The 24546-nt window shown below is 36.5% G+C and overlaps 1 protein-coding gene across 2 annotated transcripts in view; it reads left to right on the top strand.

The window, feature by feature from the left end:
- The first annotated feature begins 982 nt into the window (after positions 1-982).
- The window catches only part of LOC149572978 (uncharacterized), an 87292-nt gene continuing 63728 nt past the window's right edge, over positions 983-24546 (top strand). For both annotated transcript variants that reach the window (XM_089814109.1, XM_089814110.1), the window contains exons 1-2: positions 983-1357; positions 2035-4914. In XM_089814109.1, coding sequence (XP_089670235.1) covers positions 1304-1357; positions 2035-4914 — 2934 coding nt within the window. In that variant the 5' untranslated portion in view covers positions 983-1303. The remainder of the gene's footprint in view (positions 1358-2034; positions 4915-24546) is intronic.

Consider the following 24546-nt stretch of genomic DNA (forward strand, 5'->3'; position numbering starts at 1 on the left):
ATATTTTTATTTTTGTATATGCTTTTATTCGAATGCTTCCCATATAGTACTTTAATTTTTATTATATGTCATATCATAATAATATTGTACCTAGTCAATGACTATTAAAGTATATTTTTATTTAAAAAAAAAAACTTAATTTTTTTTTTACATCTCTTAATAAGTTTTCATTTAAAGAAATATATGTCAATCACAATTTGATTTAAGAAAATATCTTGGAAGTAAATTTACTTGGAAGGAACTTGTATTTTTCATCTCGAGTATTGTGTTTTCTTCTTCTTAAGTAATCATTTTATGCTTAACACTTATATAGATCATTTCATTATCAATACATGTATTTTAAATATAAATATTTATTTTTGTCCACAATACACTCTTTAAACTATCTTGTCATTACTAAATTTCTTATATATGACCCATCTTGATTATCACTTATTTTCTTCTAATAATAATTAATAATATTTATTTTTTGAATTATATCTATAAAAATATTTTTTTGTTAAAGTCCATTCTATTTTAGTGATAAATATTTGAATTATTAAGATTTAAATATTGGCAATAACAATATGTACTTATGGTCAAGTTGTATCGTTGTTCTTACTGATTTATAGCTTCAAAGCGCCCAAATTTAAATTTTATAAAATTAAATAGAATAAAAACTTAAAATGATTAGAAGTAGGTCTTTCATTGTTACAACATCTCTAGCATCAACTCTTGGAAAGATAGATACGGTACTAAACCTAAATGATAAACCCTGGGAGGGCCGATAGATATGATAGTGAACCTACGATAAACCCCATATAGTCCCAGTCCCAGTCCCAGTCCCAGATTGTTAAGACCGTACTTAGCAACTTGGGGCTCAAGTAAAGGGAAAAGGGGCACCACGTGTTCCCAAAAACGCATACGAAAATTAAGCGGCTTTCAAAATTAATTTTACGAAAAAAATATAACAATAAACAACTCTTCCTACCCTTTCTATGGTCACATTCTCGCGGGAACTGCTCGTTTATCGTTCCGCTAAATATCTCCGCTTGGAGCCGCCAAATTAAGCGGCAAATATGACCGATGCCGTTGAGGTTTAGCGTGGGAAAGGAACAAAAACATAAGAACAGCTCGCATTGGGGCTGAATTTGGCCGCCGATAGGCAGGGAGCAGCTTTTATGTCATTGTAATCGTGGTCGCTGGCTTGCCAATTCAGCTGTTTTTGCTTAGGGTAGGGTTTTTGGTATCAGCAGAACATGCCTGTGAACTCTTCTTCATGTCTCCTGTTCGATTGTCGTGAAGAGAGCTGATATCTGTGAGTATGACATTGGCAATGGCTGCTGAAAAGAAACTTCTCTTGGGAGAAGATGTAGAGGTATGTTATGTTTTCCTTTACATTATCCACTTTTTTCCCTCTGCTTTACGAGCTGTGCTTTGTTACGCCGAAATCTTTCGAGGAGCTGTAACTTGATTGAAGGAGCTATAATTTTGCATGTACTTTTTGTTTGTTTGCTTGAGATTTCAATTACTCGCTTAAAGTGATAGGTGTCTTTGGTTTTAGAACATTTTGAAATCAATACACTTATATGTACAAGGGCTGAATATCTGCAGGGGTTTTAAGCTCAGGTTTTACGCGTGATAACTTCAATTGTATTGTTTTAAAAAAAAATGAAGTAGTGTTGCATCTAAGTACAATAATAATGTACAGTTGAAATAAAGCTTTTGCAAAAAAATGTTGTTTAAGCTTTCACTATTTTTCTTATTGATATTTTAGAGGTTATTGTCGAAACATCATATATTGTCACAGCTTTAAGTCATTTTTTTATTATTACTGCATTCTCTGCAGAATTTATGTTATTTGTGTCAAAAATAGCTTTTCGGTAATAAAAGGCATAGAAGCTTTACATTATCCTGTGCTTTATCTTAAGCTCATTGTCAGAAAACATTATGGACTTTTAAATCTTCAAGTCTTTGGCAGATTATTACTGCTTTTCTTTAAGAATTATGGTGGCCATTTATTTTCCACAGAAAGTAAACTCAGATTTTATGCAGGTCCGGCAGCATGAGGAGGGGCTGCGAGGATCATGGCATGCAGGGGTTGTGGTTCAGTTGCAGAAATTGCGACGTTATGTTGAATATAAGGAGCTTCTAAGTGAAGATGGAGTGAAGAAGCTTGTGGAAAATATTCAAGTAACTGAAGCAATAGAAGGTTTGAGTTCCAAGGCTGGAAGTAAAAATAAAAAATACAGGGGCTGTATTAGGCCGTTACCTCCTGCTTCCGAGCAAAGATGGGCATATAAATATGGCCTCTGTGTTGATGCTTTTTTTGAAGATGCTTGGTGGGAGGGCATTCTTTTAGACGATTTAGAAGACTCTGAAAACAGGTCGGTACTTTTTCCAGATGAAGGCGATGTGCATGTGATTCATAAGAACAATATGAGGGTCACACAGGACTGGGATGAAAGGGAGGGGACCTGGAGCGTGCGTGGCCATTGGATTTTGCCCTCCATGCTAGAGAATTTTGAAGGAGAAGGGTTGTCTATTAGGGTAGTCTGGTATTATTTAAGAGAGAAGATTGGTTTTACAAAGAAGGTGGGTGAATGGACTGCTGCCGCCCAAGAAGAAAAATTGTGTGCCAAGTTGATGAAGGAAGTTGTGGCGGAACTTACAGCACAGCCTTCAAAGCAAATATTACCATTTATGGAATCTTCCACAGAATATTCAAGATTAACTTGTAATTACTCAAATACACAGGAAACGTTGCATGCTGAAATTAAAGCTTCAAACAAAACTCAGGAGTCTGAAGAGAGCCTTGTATCTAATTTGGTCCAAGACAATGATGCTGGGGCCATAATTTGCTGTAAAACATCTGTTCTTGGAGATGCTTTAGATTCCATTGTCCCTTCAGATATTCCAATTGCTTCATATACTACTGAAAAAGATTTGAGGGCAACCATTCATGAAAGTACCAACATGTCATTGGAATGTCTCCCTGTGTTGGGGTGTGAAGAGCGAATGGATCCCAGAGAGAAAGAATTGTGTAATGCATCATCTAGTACAGGAGGTCTGGGTGTTGAAATAGATTGTATCGATAAAGAATGTAGCAGAAGCTCACTAGAATCTCAGGAGGTGAGTGTGACAGAGGTCAAGGGACGAGCAGGCTCAGCAGGCAGGGAAGCATTCAACAATGGAGCTAGCAACTTGGTTTTGCAGGAGCAAATGGATAGCTATGACACAGTATTATTGAAGGATCTACTCGTCAAAAAAAAAAAAACTGGAAAAAAGAGACATGTTGATAGGGTGTTGTCCAGTGCTGTATTGAATGGTGCAGGACCTGCAGGTTTGAAGGATAAATCGGAGTGCATTGAATCATTGGTCTCAGAGTCTCCGTCCTATAAAACATCTTTAAAGGACAAAACTAAGTGCATCGATACAGGCTTATCAGAGTCTTTAACAAATGGATTGAAGGATCAAAATGCTTTCACAAGTGCCATGGAAATATCTCACAAAGTGTCAGTTAATTGCAAAGCGCATGCTTTGGCAATCTCCAGCAAACCTGTAGGGAAGCAAAAATTGGAACCCCTATCAGCTCCAACTCTATCATGGGAGCAGCGTGTACATAAAGTAAATTTTGATTCAAAATATTGCCCTCCAGCAGTCCTTAACTATACAGATAATTTGGGAAAGAAAGAAGCCTGCATGAAAGCAAAAATGCACCTTCTAGCTGTAGGATGGAAATTTGAGTTTAAAAATCGCCATGGCAGTGAAAAATGTGATATACGTTATGTTTCCCCAACAGGCCATCATTACTATTCTCTTTTGAAAGCTTGTTTGGCATGGAAGAAGGAGCAGAAGCTTCAAACAATGTCAGATGGGAATCGTAAAGATACTGCAGTGGTTGAAGCATCGAATAATCATATGCTAGGTAGTGTGTCTTCATCTCAGCATCTACAGAATTCTGGGTTGAGGGTTAGGAGAAACAAGTTAGCTTGCAGTATTGAATTTGGAAAGAAGCCACAGAGAGTCTCTGCCCCATCAGAAGTTGCAAGGTGTGAATTTAAGGGCAATGGTGCTGAAGATACTTGCAAAATTTATAAAGGATTGAAACAAGGGGTTAACAAAGGTGGGAAGCTTCATAATCATGGCACTAAGCGGAGAAGGGTTACATGTGCTGTGTTATGTTTACCAAAATCATCTCAGAAGACAAAGGTATGCGATTTTCAATCAGAGTGCTTTGACCAAAACATGGTGCAAACCAATGCAAGCACAGGAGGAGCAAAATCTAAAATTTCTGGGCAAGGTCCAGAACAGGCTACTTTTTCAAGTGGTAAAAAGCGTAAATTTAATTTGGAAGATTCAGTGGGAGTTCAGAAACAAAAAAAATCAAAACGTTGCAGCCTTTTATTGAAAAGAAATGACAAATTGACCAATGATTACCAAATGCAGGGACTTCTTTCTCCTTCAGAAAGATCAAAGGATTTATCTTTAAGTCAGGGTCGGCGTACTGTCCACTCTGTTTTATCCTGGATGATAGAAAATGATGTGGTGGCTGAAAACCAGAGAGTTTTTTACTGGAATAGAAAGGAAAATTACTCAATGGCAGAGGGTTGGATAACTCGTGAGGGAATTCGATGTAAATGTTGTAGAAATGTATATACTCTAAGTAATTTTGAATTCCACGCAGGAAGCAAGCTTCACCGTCCGTCAACCAATATTGTTTTAGAAGATGGCAGTTCATTGCTGCAATGTCAGATGAAGATCTTGGACAACAATAACAGGCCAAAGGGGCATGGAGCCCCAACAAGAAGACTAAGAAAGAGAAAAGCTCAATTTCAAAGTGATGACACCTGCAAGATCTGTCACTTTGGTGGAAAATTGATCCTGTGTGATCATTGCCCAAACTCATTCCATATAGAGTGCATTAATATGGAGGTATGATCTGCTGTGATATTTGTTAGTCAACTCTTGGTTGTAAGTTGGATGCATAATTTTTGCTTTTTGCCTTTAATACCAACAAACTATCACCACATAGAACATCAATAATGGAAGTACTTTTGCTTTATAAAGTGGTTGTAGCTAGTAGTGTGATAGCTCTAGGTTATTAAGAGTCGTACAGCTTATTGAACTTTATCCCTGGCATCAGTTTGTTGTGCAGTTTGGTACAAAAAAGGATAGTTAAACATTGAACATCAGATTACAAGTTATACCATTAATCTGTTCTGTAGAAGCTGAATTATGCAGTTAATGATACCACTATAGACATCATTTTTAATAGACATAGAAATTGCTGGTGTGCAGCCAGATCTAGGTCACAAAACAATGCAGCAACAATTCCTTCCATTTGCTATATGTCTGTAGGCTGACATGGTAATAGCACGAGGAGAAGATTATTATGAATCATTTAGAGATTGTGGATCTGCACCCAGCAATATGATGGATCTGGATATGCTATGGGGCTCTGAGTGATTGCTGGTCTGAAACTTGTAGATTCAGTGATCTGATTAAGCAATACACCTTGTAGATAGTGGTTGGATGTGGCAATCCACTAATGAATCTCACTAGAAAATAGTGCTGTAAGGCAGTGCTATGTGGTGTAATCAGGTTTTGCCTTCTCACACTGGAAAAATAATTTGAGGTGCAGCTGTGCCAGAGTTATCTTTAGTTTATGAGATGTTGTTGACCCCAGTTTGTTACCTTCAATTTTGGGGTGCTAGGAATGCCCTTTTCAATATGGTGCAATAGTGATGAGGGCCACCGAGCATGGCTGGCCTGAGACACAATGAATCTTGTTGAGTCCATTCTGACTTGAGTGAAAACTGAATGGTTTATGGATGAATTGAGAGAGAGGGCCTGTGTCCTGAACTCTGGGACTGCAGAGTTGGAGTTTGTCCATCAATGCAGGTTACAACAAACACAGCATTTGAAAATGATATATCCACGTCATCCATGATTTGGGACCACATGTCCTATTTTTGGTACCGAAGTCGAAACTTTAAAAAAATAATATGCGTGTTTGTGTGTGTGTGTAATTTTAAGCAAAACTTTTGCAATGTTTTATAATTTTAAGCTACATGGAGATCCAGGGCCTACTACATGGCATTGTATGTCATTTCTTGATCTTACCTTTTTGTCTTGTTCCAGATCTGAAAGGAACTTGTTTGTTATTGTTTCATTTTGCTTCAGCAACGAGAGCTAACACCAATTTCCACAATCACATCAACTGTTTAGGGTATTTTGTTAGAATTTTATCACTATTACTCTGAATATGTTCTCTAGTGCATTATGATTAGTGTACTGCAGTATCCCCTCAGCAGAGAAGTGTACCCAGTAGCAGCCTTGGCCTGTGTGCATATATGGGCTGAAGTCATCTTCAAGCAGCGTCAGAATGGTGCAGCAGTGAACAAAGAGACCTCTCTGGTTTCTGTGTGGCAGAGAGATTTGTGTCTGAAGGAGCAGGAGCCTTTAATAGGCATCTTTGTGATGGAGGCACATGCATGATTGGGAATGCATTCATCATCAGTTTTTAGAAGTGCTGCGGGTAGTTAGGAGGTGTTGTTTTTGTTCTTTGATTAGGTGATTTAAATGTGAAGGTTCTATTTTTTGCAGTGAGTTAATTGCTGTAGGTGTTGTTTTTGTTCTTTGATTAGGTGATTTAAATGTGAAGGTTCATTTTTTGCAGTGCGTTAATTGCTGTTCCAACTTTAAACATTGTTTTTCTTTTTTTGTTATCTTACATTCAGCTAGGTACCATCCTTAGCAGCAATTCTCTTATCCACTAAAAATTAAAATGTATTAGATAGGAACTTTCCAGTCTTTAGGCAGTTTGACTTATGTAAGGTAAGTTGTACTTATAGTTGCTAGCCTTCTTCACCTATAAAAGAAAATGCAGGGTTGTGAGTGCTGTTCAAGTTCTAAGATAGTGCAGTGCATTTCTTTTTAGGTTTAATTAGTAGAGAATTGTAGGTTTGAGATGTATATGCTCTGTATTAACCATTTGTATTTTCAGCAGTATGTGTTTGTAGATTAGCATAGTCAGAGATCATTCATTTGACTTACATATTGCTTATTAATTTGCCAAGTTTTAGGGTTAAATTTTCTGATTACTGAATCTTATTACCATAGCCTGAAAACTAACAGATTGCTAGAGAGAAAATGTTGTGGCTCTTAAATTTTTCCAATTTATCTTTTAAGGCTTTTGATATTGTCATTTGTATTCATCCTGGGTTTGTATTCTTGTCTAAAATGTTAGCTTGATTTTGTCATTAAACTTAGTTGGGGAAGTTTTTTCATTATTCTTGTGTAAGAAACTTCTTTTAGTTAAGTTTGTAAGAGTTCAACGTGCTCCTTCGTTGCTTGGAAGTAGAGAAGGAAATAAACTGTCCAAATGCATAAATGCAACACTATTAACAGGGAGGCTAGATCTATGCCACCGAACCTAACCACAGTTCAAAACAAAGACAAAGTAAGTCTCGAGGACCATACAACATGACTGGAAATGTCTAATGAACCACAAGGTGGATCATACCAAATCAAGAACTCTACACATATAATAACCTGAAACACCTATTGTATTTAAGTGTTGCTGCTGTTACTCTTCTTGCAAAGCTTTTCAAGGTCCCCTGTAATCTACAAGAATAATCATTTCTGTGAGTGCTACTCCTGCTTGAACTTTCAATTACAATGCAGACTACTTTGTTGGATGCCCTCAACCACATATGTTCAGAAGTGGCGAAGGCATAGAGGAGCTCCAACCTTGCTTGCTCTTATGGCTCAACAATAAGGGCAGATAAGGGCCTGAGTGCTTCAGCTTCTGAATAAAGCTATATGCACAACTTGTCATACCCCTGCCAAATTTGAGTTAGCAGCTCCTAAACTAATACAAATCACAGTCTTCTTAATTTAGGGAATATGATTTAATAGAGACAGCCAACTAGAATAAATACAAATTTTTCCCAAGTGAAGAATCCCAAGAGAGGCTAACCAGGGTTTAAATAACTAGTCCATAGAAGGACCCAGCATCTAGGTAAATAACATTTTATTATTTAACAAGGGCAGACGGAACAACGCTTTTTTTTTCTATTAGAGATAGTGAATCAACTGTAATACAGGAGCAAAGACAACATCCATAAAAGATGTCGAGATGTTCAGTCTGGAACTATCATCAGACTGGATATAACAATATTACATTTAGAGCAAATATACAGCAGATACAGTATTAACTAGATACAAAAAAAGATATAACTGAAAATGTGAAGATCACTAATTCCAACCATCGTTGCAACTGTTCCTGTATGTGGGGTGACCCCAGCCATCACCATAGTAGGAGGCTTCCTCTTGGATACTACTGCTGTTTTCACTGTTATTGCTCCTGAATGTGGGATTACCCCAACTATCTCCGTAGAAAAAACAATTCTCTTGAGTTCTATTGAGACCAACGACATGTGTGTCCCTATTCATGTTAGTTTGAGTGGCTTGAAAGTTCTGTACATTCTGCAAGTTATTGTACTCTTTACACTGTTATGCCCCGGTTCCTGCTGCCCACCAACATTATCAGTATTGGTACCCAAGTCCGAAGCCACAAAATTGAACAGCTGAATGGCCTCCTTGAAAATGATCATATTGACTTATTTGATTAGAGCAAGGAATCTTTCCCTTGATATCTCCAGAATGGCCATCACCTGTGACATTATGTGAGAGAGGGTGAGTTTAATATAAAACGCAGTAAGGTCCTGCTGCCTATGTTGGAAGGTTTCCTCATTCCTTTGCTTCGAGATGAACCACAACACTGCATTAGTAAGAGCAAACCAAAAAGAATTAAGCTTTGAATAAACTTTATCAACAAAACCAGCAAGGATATCATGCCAAGACAGACATTGTTTATGAGTCCACCGAACAGGGTTACCAAGAAACAAAGACCAAATCTTGCAAGCAAAACTGCATTCAAAGAAAAGATGGTCAAAAGATTCTTGACATTTACATAAAGAACAAATAATAGGTTGCTTGCCCAAAGGAGAAAGAAAATGACCAACAGCAAGTTTCTGGAGAATCGACAACCATCTAAAGCAGACCTTATTGGGCTCAACATGAGAATGCCAAAACAAATCAAAGACAAATTGCCATTTAGTCCAAGACCAACTAAAGCCCCAGGTTGGATTGATTCTATTAAAGATAATCACATCATAATTCATCACATTATATATCTGCCTGCAAGAAGAGTCTCTTTAAAATTTACCATCATTCCACCTCACCTGATCAGTATATTGGCTGGTGTTGGAAATTTGGCCAGGGAAGAGCTTACCAACAGCCTTATTAATTAAAGTACAAGTTTTCTTTTGAGAGGAGGGCAACTGGAATTCATTTCTAAGAGTTTTCCAAGAACCTATTTGCTTCTCAACCATAATATCCTGTAGTAGAGAGATGCCTTACTCTTCCATGCTTTAGCAGAACAACACTGAATAAGGGCCAGAGGTTTTATTATCTTGAGCAATCACCCACCATAAAGATCTATCCATAACAGTATACCAGCGGTGTTTACCAACCACATCCCTAGAGCATAACATATGTTTAACCTGACTCCAAGCCTTCCACAAAGATAGGAAAACACTAGATCCTGCAACTTTAATCTCGAAATCTCCGATGACAATATCAATGATAGGAACCTCAATCCACTGTTACCTTTCTTAATCTTGGCTCTTAAGAGATTATTTCTAATCAGCACTTTCCATGGCTGATTACCATCTCTGGCATTGATACTCCATTTGGAGGCTAAGGTTATGCTTTCTAATCAAACATCTCTCATTGCAAGACCCCCCAACTTCTTGGGAAGACAATACCATTACCACCTAACACAATGCCTCCTTTTATTACCCAAGCCATCAGACCAAAGGAAATCTCTAAGGGTTTTTTGCAACTTATAGTATTGATAATTAAAAAACATTCAAGCTGAGGCATAGTACAATGCATGAGAAGAGAGAATCTTTTGAACTTTTTTGTGCTCTACCTGCTAAAGATAGCATATGTGTCTGCTACTTTCTATGTTTGTTCTCAATTTTGCTATAAAGCCAGTTCCACATCTCTTTAAGGGAGGGATTCACAACGAAAGGTATGCCAAGGTATCTCACAATATTGTGAGGGCCTGCCCATTGCCAACATTTATTCAGAATCCAAGCAGGGGGGGAGTCATCCCAGCCAATAATAGAAGATTTCATCTGAGAAATTTTCCAGAGGCTTTACAAAAGAAGAGTAGCCTATCAAGCATGTTGTCAAAATTAGCTTCTTCCAGAATAATAAACTAGGCTGCCTCATCAGCAAACTGCTCTAAGATAAACTCATCACTATTAGGGAGCTTAATAACTTTAAGGGGGACCCGAATCATTGGCTTTGAGTACATAAAACATAGCATCTGCAGCCAACACAAACAGAGAAGGGGCAAGAGGGCAACCTTGCCTTATAGATCCACCAAGAACGATAGACTCCGAGAATTCTCCATTGACCTCAATGATAAAAGAGGCATCTTTAAAAAGTATGTTAACCCATTTACAAAAGAAAGGAAGAAAACCCGTAGTCTGCAACACTCCTAACACAAATTGCCATTCAATTCTATCATATACCTTTTCAAAGTCAAGGGGGATCATACCAGCATTCTGCCCACTATCTTTAGCCCACTGCATGGCCTCCCAACTGGTGATCAAGTTTTTAAGAATATATCTTCCTTTAATGAAGCCAGTCTGTGAAACTGAAACAATGTCACTAAGCATATCGGTAAGCCTTCTAGCAAGGAGCTTGGCAATAATCTTATATAATAAGTTTAGAAGAGTGATTGTTGTCTAGTTCTTAATTTGTGATTTATCACCTCCTTTAGGTAACAGTTTGATCACCCTCTGTTAATATTATCACAAAGATATCCCACTTCATAGTATTCATCATACAACTGAAGAAGTTCTATAGCAATCCATTCTTTATTCTTTTTATAAATTCTGCTGGTATACCATCAATACCAGGTGACTTCCCATTTGCCATAGAGCTAATAATGTCTTCAATTTCCTGAACGTCAATGCATTGACTAAGAGTTTTAGCTTGCTCTCTATTGACTTTATGGGGGATAAATTTAAGGTATTCTCTAAGGCCCTCCACCCTATCCCAGTCCATCTTAGAAGTGAAGAGGTCTTTGTAGTAACTATGGAAAACACACATGATCTCTTTGTTATAGCCATAGTTACGGGACTCGGACTCGCCTCTTACTCGGAAAGTCAAAATCCGACCCGGACTTGGACTAGACGACCGGACTCTGCAAGTACTCGAAAATTTAAAAAACCCATGAAATTTAAAGATTTTTAAGGATTTGGCCAATAGTGGCATATTGTGATGGTTAAGTTGGTGTGTTGTTATCCTTGCCATCAAGGTTCAAATCTCATGGGGATGAGGTCCCCCGTTTGTGGCCTCACTGGTTAATAGCTCCAGGTCAAAGCGTTTACCCCTCTTTGAAACTCAAAAGATTTTTAAGGATTTTAAGATTTTCTCATGCATCTTTTAGTCAATTAACATCAAATATACAATAATTGAGATAAATAGAAGCTACTTAATACACACACAATTTTGCATAGATCACATAAGTATAAAAGCAAATTTCCGAAGGACAAAAATTGAATAACACAATATAAAGTTATAAACTTAAAGTACTAAACATAATGTCACTGCAGTGTCAAATGTCTACAATATTCATGGATTACGAAATCTATGGTATCAGAAGTTCAAAACATATATCAAAATAAGTCATAGTAGCCTATGTTCTTCTATGAGTACGCCTAAGATAAGTCATGAAAGACTGTAGAGCCATCCTCTCTCCTTGTGTCTGAGGCTGAACCTCATCCTCATCCTCATCCTCATCCTCACTGACATAATCTTCATCATCAGACTTGGATCCATCACTCCTAGCCTCAGGGTCCTACACCTTGTCTCCTCGCGCTCTAGCTTTCTCAACTGCCATCACGAGCCTCAGCCTCCTGATCCACTTGATCAACCCACTCCATGTCTTCATCATCGAAGATAGGATCGACATTATTTGTGTTCCACTCTACATGTGGATCAACATTCTCTAATACAATTGGTGATGTATCGGTGCCCAGGATTTGTCTATGGTGAAGGCGAAGTTTGTAGTGAATAAAGACAAGATCATTCAATTTTTTCACTGCCAACCTATTGCGCTTCTTTGAGTGTATATGCTGAAATAGACTCCAAGTACATTGACATCCTGATGCACTAGATGGCTGGCTCAAGATGCGAATCACAATCCTTTGTAAATTTGACACCTTAGTGCCAAACATCTCACACGATGCATTTGAAACAAGAAAATTTTAAATCAATTCAATAATTTTGACTTTATCAAATTAAAATGGTAATAGAATTATAAATTAGGATGTAGAATCAAAGATTTGTACTAGGCATCAATTCTGTCCTATTTTTCTTGCACAACTCCTGTTCAAATAAGTCTTCTTGACTTTTCTTAAACAACTCAATTTCACGGACTAGAATTGTTCCAACTCTTGAATCAGGTGACATTCTCTCTACAACATCATAGAGGCCACTCCACACCTTATCATCAGCCTTGAAATGTGGGCTGAATTGGTATGTTGGATTAAGGAAGTAGGTTGCCGCATGTATAGGCTTGTGAAGTAGATTGTGCCAATGTCTATCAATGACATCCCATATAGGCCCATACCTATCTGGATTTCCTGCAAAAAAAGAGCGAATGGCCTCCTAATCCTATCCATGCGCTCATAAATGTAGCCCATTGAGCAATTCGTAGGAGAACAACAAGCGTCTTTACGAATTGTAATCATTATGAAAGTTGGAAGAGAAAGTTAGAAACAATCAGCTTTAAGTTTTTTCTTTAGAAAATGAACAATAATTTATAACATAATTTCATAAACAAAAAAAGTTGAAATGAGGACAAAAAGGAAAATTACTGTCACAATATCAACAATCGGTGTCCAAAAGGAAGCCTCATCAAAAACACGATTCGTTGCATCAATCCCTGCATTGGTCTTTGTATATGATGATGCAATCCACTCCTCACTAGCAAATATGCGTCTCAAACCTTCCTTTGAATCAAGCAAAGATTTCAATGTGAGAAAATTGGTTGCAAATCTAGTGACTCATGGACGAGACAATTCCTTTTGGTCATTGTGTTTCCTCATGAGGTTGAGGACCCATATATGATTATATATGAATTTGCATACACTCCTTCTTTGCTCTATAATTGTTTTATTTAAGGGAGTTAACCAAGATCCTCTAACACGAGGTCAATGCAGTGAGTAGCACAAGGGGTACAAAATATGTGAGGGTGTCTCTTCATAAGAAGTTTTCCTGCAACAACATAATTTGTTGCATTATCTGTAAGTATCTGCACCACATTCTCCTCACCACATCTTTTATCACTTCATCCATTTCCTCACAAAGATATTCAACATTCTTTGTTTTTCTTGAGGCATCAATTGATTTCAAAAAAACTGTGGCACCTGAAGAAAAAGAAACAAATTAGTTTAATGTTTAATGATGAATCATAATTTATAAACTTAATCACTTAAGTACAATTACCTGATGAGAAAACAAGAAAGTTGAGTGTTCTACTCCTATCAATCCAACCATCAGTCATGATGGTGCAACCCTTTGTCTTCCGCACCTCACACTGCTCCTTGATTGCACCTTTTACATCAGCTGCCCTTTGGGTCAAAATAGGGCCTCCTAGCTCGTCAGCACTAGGGACTTTGAACTTCGGACCACAAACAGTAACAACATTGATTGCAATTTGCCAAAAAGGGGACTTAAAACAAATTAAATAAAATTCAAAGTTAAACAAATTAGTATATTATAATTAAATTTGAAAACAAAATACAAATTAAAATAAACAAAATAAGCATATTATTGTCTCTTGAAAGTTGAAAGCAAGACAAGTAAGACAAATTTAAATTTAAATAAATAAGTACCTTGTTGCATTGAATGAAATGTTGTTGTAGATGAAGAAGTTTCCAACTGCCAGTTTTGCATAATCATTCTTCTCCTTGTTCCAACCCATGCTCTCAAGTGATGGTTTTGCACTTGGAGCCGTGCGTGGAACAAACATGGAATTAAGTGTCGATCTTTGCTTACGAATGCAAGTCCCAATGGTCACACTCATAGAAGCAGTAGCATCCATAGGTGGAGTAGGGATAATGGAGAGCGAAAACTAGAAGATCCTGTTGGGCTAGTTGTGCCATTTCTTCTTGTTTCTTTTTTTTCAATTCTTTTCTTCATTTTTTCCTCTAAAAGAGTTTGCATGTCTCGCATAACATCTTGGGGTACATCTTTGCATTTTTTAGCATCACGCCTAGGAATATGTGCTAGGTGATACTTCAATCTATTCATTCCTCCCCCATTATATACTACACTGCAATGCCAACATGTAACAACCTCCTTGTTTGTGGTCCATGATGGCATGTTTCCAAGCTCTATCCCTTGCTATTGCAGTTAGGTCTGCATTAGGGTTAAATGCAGGCTTAGTTCCACTTTCAGAAGGCTCACCCTGAGGCATGATGTCAATGTGTTTGCTGCTGCAAAATGAATATATTATAAATAGAAAAAAGTTAGCATCAAATCGGATTTTTAAACTTTAGGGCCTTCTTACTTTGTCATCAAGATAAATTAGAATAAATCTAAATTCTAAATAGTAGATAGTAGAAGTAGAGACTAAACAAATGTAAACAATATGGAAAGTAAAAAATATGAATGTAAAACATATTACAAAACAACACAAAGAAATGCAATTTGTTGCTTACCTCTTCAAATTTTCACAAAGTCAAACAATGGAAATGCAAGTAAGTTTGTAGAAGCCTCCTCCAAATGCTTCCTAAAGCTCCTCTCAATGCTTAAGTGCAAGGTACAAAGTTGCACAAACCATCAGCAATTGATGCGGGAGAGCTAACCGGTTTGCTGATTTCTCTCGCAAAACCCCAATACACTTCTCTAACTCTTTCCTTTCTATCACAAGCATAAGCAAATAGTGGAATGACCTTTTTAGGTCAAATAGATGTTATAACAACTGGAAAAATGCAACTTAAGTCATTGGTTATTTTATTTTTTTGCACTTTTATCTCTTTGCCACCAATGAGAGTCTCGGGTTTGGGACTTGGTGAGTTTGGTGAGTCCTTGGAATCGGCGAATCTGTGTGGACTCTGCTAGGACTCAACCGAGTCCGAGTCTAGAGGCCAATTGCTTCGGTAAGTGCGCCTCTGCCTCAAACTACCTAGACTTATAACTAATAAGGCCATCATCAGTCTGAATAGACTCAATATTTTCTCTAGCTTGCTTGGCTCTGATGAGGTTGAAGAAATATTTAGACCCTCTATCTCCATCCTTAAGCCAATTAGCCATTGCTCTTAACTTTTTGACCTTGAATTTTATGATTCTGAATCTTCCTCAATTGCATTTTAGTGTTAATCAGCTCAGTTTCTAAGACAACATCATTGCCTTTTTCTTGAAGATCTTTTTCAATTTCATTCAGTCTCTTTTGGTAGATATTTCCTTTCATTCTTTTGTCTTTAGCTTCCCAATGATTTGAAGCAAGTTCCTCCAGACTGTGTCACAGAATTCGGCGAACTTCATGCATGAAGTTCGAAATTTTCCTAATTTCAGCATAATCTAAAAAATTCGTTTAAATTCGTCCTCTAATTCGTACAGAACCATTGACCGGCTTTTCATTTTAATCGTTCCATAGTTTAAAAAAATAAAGTCCAGCTAGGGCAGTCCATCGATAGAAAAGTGTTCACAGCAAATGATCCAGTATCATGGCGACTGTCGAGCTCCTGCCGTCGAATAAATTGCCGCTGAATACCTGCTTATCGCTAGTGTTCAACATTTGACATTTAAGTTTTTGTTTAATGTTTAATTTTATAATTTTGCATTTTGTTTTGTTTTAATTTTTAATTTGTGTCTTATAATTTTTTTATTTTTTTAGTAATATGAAAGAAAATTTATTATTTTTCAAGTGTATAATTTTTTTATTAAAATATTAATTTTTTTTTAATAGTTATTTATTGTTTATGTGTAATCTTAAATGTAGTAAATCAACGTATTTTTTAATTTTTAATTTTTAATTTTGTTTAGAAAAATTAAAATAAAATATCAATATATTTTGAATTTATGTTATAAAATGATAAAGTTAAATTACTATAATTTGTTCTATAAGTTTAATGTTTTAAAAATTATAAACTACTTGTATTTGTATTTATTTTCAAAATGTGATTCTTTTATAAAGATTTCAAATCTATGTTGTAATGTTAAACTATCTTGATAATTTATTGGACATACTTATATTGTTTAAAATACTAAAAAAACTCTATAAAGCGAATTTAAAGTCGATTTTTTTTCGATTTTTTTGGCCTTGTCGAATTTCATCCGAATTTTATAGTCGTCGAACTCGAACTCGAACTCGAACCTTGTGACGTAGCCTCCAAATATTAACCATAGTCTCCCATTTATGTCTAACAAAGCAATTGCCATTATAGAACTTAGAGAGAACAGATGCATTTCTAATGGCATTATCCTCTAATAACGAGGTGTTTAACTTGAAATGACTTTTTCTAACCTTAGGAGTACCCTCATTAACATGAGCAAGCTGAATGTTAACTGAAATAGGAGAGTGATCAGAGAGTCTGGCTGTAGTGACATTAATGGGAGACTTCCCTGGGTAGTGGTTAAAAGAGAAAATAAAGGGATTTAGATAGACTCTGTCCAATCTACGATAGATTCTTCTACAATTGGCTTGGTTGTTACACCAAGTAAACCAGATCCCTTAAAACTCATGTCTACATTTTTCAAGAGGGTCCTTGATTTTGAATCTTCTTCTAAATTTGGACCAAAAGAACGGTTCATTACCTTTCCACTCATGTCTTATCCCACCACTCTTATCTTGGCAATCCTCAATCATGTTAAAATCTCCTGTAAATGACCAACTGCTCTCGGGAAGATAATCAGCTAACCAATCCCACAGCCTAGATCTATCTCTGTAATCATTTGGAGCGTAAATATTGTAAATGCTGATATCAGTGTCCTTGTACTTAAAATTAGCCCAAATAACCCTATGGGAAAGAGAGAAATTGTATGAGACTAGACTGTCAACCAAGTTGGGACCAATTAATAAGCCCACACCCCCCCCTTTCCTCTTTGATGACCAAAATATAAACACTTAGCTTTATCCCAAAGGAATTTGAGGGTATTAAAAGCATGGTACCTCGAGACTTTAATTTCTTGCAAACAAATAATGTCTTTATTATGAATCTTATTGCACCAATTTCTCACAATATATTTTCTATCAGGCAGTTCAAGCCCTCTAATGATCCAACTATGAATATGTAAAGTCATCCTTAACTATTAGAGGTGTTGGGCTTACATACCCTATTAAAACAATCTGGAATGGCATTGTTCTGCATTTATTACTCCTTTCACAATTCTTTCCACTAGCAGTTCTTTCATAGGTTTTCCTTTTCCTTTTTTCGTTAACAACTTCAGTATAAGCTTCCTCATTCTGAGCTTGTGATGTAGTACTACTGAGGGTATAATTATTCAAAATATGATCTCAGATTGGTTAGGCTTGGAGCTAGGGCATTATTATGATCTAAGGATGCATTATCAACCCTCGAGTTGGCCATATTATTAAGCTTTTTAATAACCAATTGTTGAGCATTCAAAATGGGGGCATTATCATCATTGACTTTCTCTCTACTAACAGGTATATACTGTGGCTTAGAAACAAAGGGATTGGGAGAACCCTTACCCTCCTATGATTGGCCTTAAGAACAACATAATCATCCTCATACAGAGGGTTTGTCAAAGTGACGAATTTTCCTGAAAGGCTGTCTGGTAGTTCTTCTCCATCTTTAGGAGCAACATTCTATTTGTCAATATGCACCCTATCCATGGTTACATTATTAGTTTTTTCATCATTTTTACTCTTAACCTTAGAAATGCTACTATTATTAGGGGGATTAAAAATCTTTTGGATGTTCTGCAACAATTTGCAATCTTTACGATTATGGCCATTTAACTTGCAATGAAAACAAGCCCCCATCATCCGCGGGCTTCAAAATTTACCAACAGTAACTGTCCTCTTCAATTTTTAGAGAGATTTCATTAGGGAATACCACATTAGGGTTAAGAGACATGAGAGCCCTATCATTGACATGCGGGAGGGTAATTTTGGATTCCTTGACTTGGAGAACAGTCCCCGAGGGTTTCAACATATGAGAAATGAAGGACGAAAATTCAGGCTCGACCCCTAGAATTTCAACCCAACAAGGTGAGGAGGACGAATGAATATGCTCGGGATTACTCTTGGGTGACCATGGAAAGGCCCTAAACAGGGTTTGCCCCACATTCCAGAGCCCTTTCTTAAGAACTTTCTCCTGCATTGCATGATTCTTCAAAAAACTCACAAACATTCCTTTTTGAACCATCCTGCTAAAACTAACCAGAATCCCTAATTCTTTCCCCAAACATTATTCTTTCTTGTTGAACTTATATAGCCTTTGCTATGTCATTGCTCTGCTCTAGAGTAAGCATTGGGACCTTACCTTTCCCGTCTCCACCAAGTTTCTCTCCACTTGCAGATTCCTCTCCTTCTGGTCTATCTCCATTGGGCCTGATTCTTCCTCCTCCTGGGTCCAGCTCCTGCCTATGAAAGCATCCATTAAATGCAGCAGATTCTGGTAGAAAGGGTAACGACTTTTCTGGAACCACAGCACTGTATAAGGGTTTCTGCATAGTATTAGTATTAATACTATTGGTGTTACTTCCGCCGTTATTATCAACCTTCGGCCTCTCCTTGCCATCATTTGCTTCAGGACTGGCCATCAATTACACAAACCCAGGACTAAAAGCCAGGCACGCACCAAAAGGACTCAATGTCAATGGAAGATCAGGCAAACACATGCAAGACCAGGCAGAGACCAAACCCTAGGGCACGATAAAGAAAAGAAATGCAAAGCACGATCAGGAAAAACCAAGGCAACTAACAGTAATGAATGTGCAGAACTTAAAACAAAGACACTTGCAATCATAACAAAGAGCCACCAGTGCAGTCTGCAGGTCTGGTATGGTGACAGCACACCCACTTGCAGACCGTCTCCTGTAGATCTTATCTCTCCTCCAATCAAACAGAACAACACTTGAATAAGGTCAACTAAGATTAATTAAAAAATCTGATGGGCAGCACTCAGCAATAGCATGCAACTTTCAAAGGCAATGGGTGTTTACAAAGAGATGCGACCCCACTCCGTATGAAGATATAAGAAAGGAGGACAGTTCATTTGATGAAACATCCTTGGAAGGATCAAAGAAAATAAGTAAGAAAAGTATTAAGGATCAGAACTTAGCTAAAGCAGAAATTAATAATATTATAGCAGCAATAAGATAAAAGGTACATCAAATCTATGAATATTATAATATTATAGGCATATTTGTATGTCCATGCTATAGCAATATTGGCAGAAATTAATGATCTTTGTAAGGAATCTAAATGTTTCCATTTACTATTATTGATAAAGGATTTGTTTGATAATCTATTTGGAATTTATATAAATGGATTCCAAATAGGAATGGGGACCAGCCCTCCGAGTTCAAGAGGCCCAAGTATGCCGCCTCTAGATGAATGCTAGTCTAATTGTGCCTTTGGGCTTGAGATCCATTGAGTATGCCAGCTCGAGATAAATGCTATGCCAGTAATTCAAGGGGCTTAGTTTCCCTTAGGGTTGAGGTCCATCAAGTATGCTGCTCCAAGATAAATGCCATGCTCATGGGCCAATGGGCCTAGTGTGCCCATGGATCAAGTATGCCACCTCGAGATAGATGCTCGTGCGCCAAGGCGCGTAGTGTGCTCTTGGTATTGAACAAGGAGGACAGCCAGCATACAAGGTGAACTGAGGGATGGAAGGGTGGTCCACCTTTGACGCTTTTGCAGTACAAGGGTAACCAACCTTGAGACTGGTTTGGAAACATTTCAACAAATTCCAAATAAGGTTGTTATGGGAATTCACATTGGAATGATTAATGTCCTAATAAAATCGTAACATGTAATGTTATATGTTTTTATGATTTATGCTAACAATCATACAAATTAGTGTTGTCTTGATTTATGATTTAATGTCAATGTCCAAGTGGCTGATATTGAATGTAGGGCCTTAACCAGGATTAATCTTGTTAAAAGGCCTTTCAATTAGTAACCCTATCCTCTTAGCTATATTACATTTCTTATTGTTAGTTGCAATAGTGAGGGCCAAAATATAAGAATATCCCAAAAGGAGACATACAGTTGGTAGCAGAGCTTTGAACTTGCCAGCTTGCAGACCAAGGGGACTCTCCAAAGAGAAAAACTTCCAAAAGTCTCTATCAAGCAATGAAATCTGGTCTTTGATAAGTAACTTGTTTATATTACATGATATCTGTAAGGGAATATATCCACTCCTTGCAGGGAACATGCACCCATATTAGCAGACTGCTGTTTGATACTTTTCCAAGAAAACAACAAAATATCATAGGCAGATGTATAGATGATTACACTATATTTACATTATGTGACGTATAAAGTAGAACATTCATTGAATAGTATTCACAAATGGACCTGAGGTAATTTTCCAGTCGTTAGAATTGAAGAGACTAGCGTGTACTTGGTGAAATATATTTCTTTGAGGAGTTATTCATATTCCACTTTGTTACCCTGAGGCATGTCTACCAAGAAATCATTTTCGTTACATATTAGTAGTCACTATTATAATGTGCACTATGACATTTTCTGATACATTTTGTACAGGATCTACCACATCTTCAAACTTTTGATATCTATCTTCTATATTGACTAATATTTATACACATTAGCATTCAAGAAAATAATCAGTTGAAGTATGTGACAAGTTTCTTGCCAAGCGAGGTTGATCTGTGTTCAAATAACCATTCAATACAAGGAGCTGACCAAGGAAAATAGCAGTTTAGTAAGGGTCTAGTATGTCTAACAGAACAGTGGTTGAATAAGGCCGAATAAGATTAATTAAAAGATATAATGGACAGTGCTCAGCTTTGAAAGGGTGCTACTCTTTAAAGGCATTGGGTGTTTAGGAAGAGATGTGACCCCACTCAGGTGAAGATATAAATAGGACAGTTCATTTGATGAAGCATCCAAGGAAGGACCAAAGTAAGTAAGCAAGAAAAGAGTTAAGGATCATAATTATATTATAGCTGCAATTAAAGTAAAGATAAATTTATGAATACAATATAATTGTAGACATATTTATAAGTCCATGCTATAGTAATATTGGCAGCAATTAATGATATTGGCAATTCAGCAAGATGATTGCAATACCAAAAACATATTACCCAATAAAAAATGTTTCTAAAGAGTAGATGGGCTTGCTGAAAGAAATGCCAAGGAATCCCAGTTGTCCAAACAATTATTTAATTAAAATGGGCTTCAGTCGTCAAGCGTCGGTTGGAGAATTTTTATAAATAGTTCTCATGAGCATAAATGTAGCTTTGCAACATTCTATCATTGTCAACTGTTGTATTGCTTGGAAAGCATTCCAGGCTTGTCATTCATATCAATCGATACACTCATCATACTAATCCTCTTTTCTCTTTCACATGGTCTATAGTCAAGAAGTACTATAAACCCTGTATATCAAGAAAACTCTAAGGTGCGAAGAGAAACTGTTTATCAAAAGAATTTGAAGTTAAAAAATGATGTTGAAAGCCTTGTGCATGGTTTCATTGTGTTGAGCTTATGCTTGTGGGATGCAGAAGCCCAATTGACTGTGAAGCCGAGAATATGGACACTCCTCGCACAAAATGGCACCGTCTCTGCCATGCACATCACCACCACCTATTAAAACATGATGGCGATGTTCGACAGAACAAATTTCGGTCCCTCACAGTTTTGGCTGTACAAGAGGCAGTGCAAGCAGGCAAACAACCTGGAAAATTTTATAAATTTCGATTTATAAAAAGGTGGAATTGGAATTGGAATTGGTTTTCCAAATCCATCTTTCGAGGTGGAAGATTTATATGGTTATTTTGGGCAAAAAATAGAATTTGGAAAATTCAATTTCATTTTTGTTTTTTGGAAACAAACTGCGAATTCCGCTATTTGCATTTCTCAATTCCAGCTCAATTCCAACAGCCAAATGGGCCCTAAGTTCACCATCAAAAACTGTGTATGCAATCAATCTACTTTATAGTAAAGTTTTAGATATATATATGATTTCAAATAAGGCGATGTCAGAGGATATGCTACAGTTCCATTTTTCAATCAGCACTTGTCAGGTTATTGCAATAAGTTTTATAATTATATTATAATTCAGATTGTGTGAGGATTTTTTTTTTGGGTAAATCTACAAATCCTCTTAGTTTCAGCATGAATATTATCTCTATATTATTGTGCTAGAATTTGTTATGTGCGGTTTCCTATTTGAATTACTTAGAAACAACAACAAACACATTCACATCAGCATTTGAGAACCAGTAAAAAACTAAGTATTCAGATTGCAAGCAAACTATTTGATGGAATTTTCATGAGCTAAAGCTCAAAAAGTCTAATCAGATCAAGGGGTATCTTACAACATCGTTTTTTTGAGTCAACTCACTGACCCATGTTTTACGAGTTATTGGTTCACAAGAACCCATCTCTCATGAGAATGAATGGAACACTTAGAACTTGTTGCATCTAGGTGATTTTCTCTGTGAGCATCATTTAGATGCAATGAGTGCTAAGTGTTCCATTTGTTTTCATGAGACATCGGTTCTTGTGAATCACTTACTAATGAAACATGGGTCAATGAGTTGACTAAAAAAAGCACACGGTCAAATCCTGATAGTAATATCACAACTTGACTTGCTGTGGAAAATATCTCGTACTTATCAGTCATGCTTATCTTTCAATTGAAGTTTTTTCCTATGGAATTCATTGAAAGAAAAAATATGGTCAAGGAACCATTTGGACTGGTATGGGGAATTGGGGCATGTAAATAGTTAATCTGTGTCATTTTGTTCTCAAAATAGTTGAAAAGCTCAGATTGGGCAAGAACTTGGTTTACACAAGAAAACTTGGGATGTTGCTTAAAATTAAAGGAAAACTCAAACCATGAGTTGCCAAATTTATTGAGCATTTTAAAAAGATATTAATGTATAATTTAAAAATAATGTGCATAGTATCAAATCTAGGTAACGCATCAAGTTGTACCATCTAGGTTGTAATATTTGATGTTTTTTTTTAGTATATCAAGAGTTTGTCATGGTTAAAATTGACTTGAATTTTTGTTATGTATGTATTTGTGGCATTAATTTTGAGTAGCATAGTGTTTTATTTTCTTAATATTTTATTCTTTTATTTTATGTTATTTATCAATAATTTTGGATTAAATATTTGTAATGGCCTTTAGGTTCCTGCCACGATATAAGGCATTAATGGAGTTTATGCTTCTTTGTCGGTTAATAAAATAATGCTAGAGTAGGCAAGGAGTATGAGGTACATTGAAATACACAATTATGAATTATGCAGAGGGGTAGCTGAATTAGTATAGTAATAAAATTTTATTTTCTTAAAACTTGATTAGATGCTGTAGCAATACCTAATCAACTGCATTTGCAAGATTGATCTGTAAGGGACTTGAGCTTCATGCCATGATATAAAGTATTACTGGTGTTTATGTTTCTTTGTTGGTTAGTAAAATAAGGCTAGAGCAGGCAAGGAGTATGAGGTATGTTTAAATACACAAATATACTAAGGGTTGAGTGAATTAGTATATTAATAAACCTGATTAGATGCTGTAGCAATACCTAATCAACCATATATGCAAGATTTAGCAAGTAAGAACAGTTAAAACACAATATTCACGTGAAAACCCTTGCAAAACTGTAATAGATGCTGTAATAATACCTAATCAACCATATATGCATTATCTAGCAAGTAAGATCACAAAAGAAGACAAGATTTACATGGAAACCGTTGCACGAGAAAACAGGAAGATATGCTCCCTAGCTGTCCCCAAAATTTGGAAAACAGGAAGATATGCCCTGGAAATGCAGGGATGGCAATGATTCTCGGAGGTCATTCTCCTTTTCCCAGCACGTTTAAAAAATAATCAATATATTTAAAAAAAACACTTCTTATTTCTTTTTGTGCCCCCCCCATATCTTAGGTTGCTCTAGTTGGGAAAAACAATCTCTTATCAATGCATTCGAGTTCATTTTATGCTCATCGTTTGTCAAAAAAATATTGCAGCAGCATGCTTTGAAGTTGAGGGAGAAGCAAATTTTTTAGCAAGGTTTGAAAGAGATGGTGTACGGAAGGTTGAATCCATGGCATATTTGGTAGTGGAGCAACATATTTTTGGCAAAGATAACTCATTCCATCCTTTCTTGGTTCGAAGTTTAAAGTGTAAGCAATGCCAAGTTTTTTTTTTCCTATTTTCAGTTCAAACCAACTTGAGCAACAGTGAGACTAATAGAGTGATAATGAAGTGGAATAAACTCAAACAAATACAAGAG

Source organism: Cupressus sempervirens, chromosome 2, assembly GCF_028749045.1.
Source record: "Cupressus sempervirens isolate cs-2001-9-10 chromosome 2, ASM2874904v1, whole genome shotgun sequence".
In the NCBI taxonomy this organism is placed as follows: domain Eukaryota; kingdom Viridiplantae; phylum Streptophyta; class Pinopsida; order Cupressales; family Cupressaceae; genus Cupressus; species Cupressus sempervirens.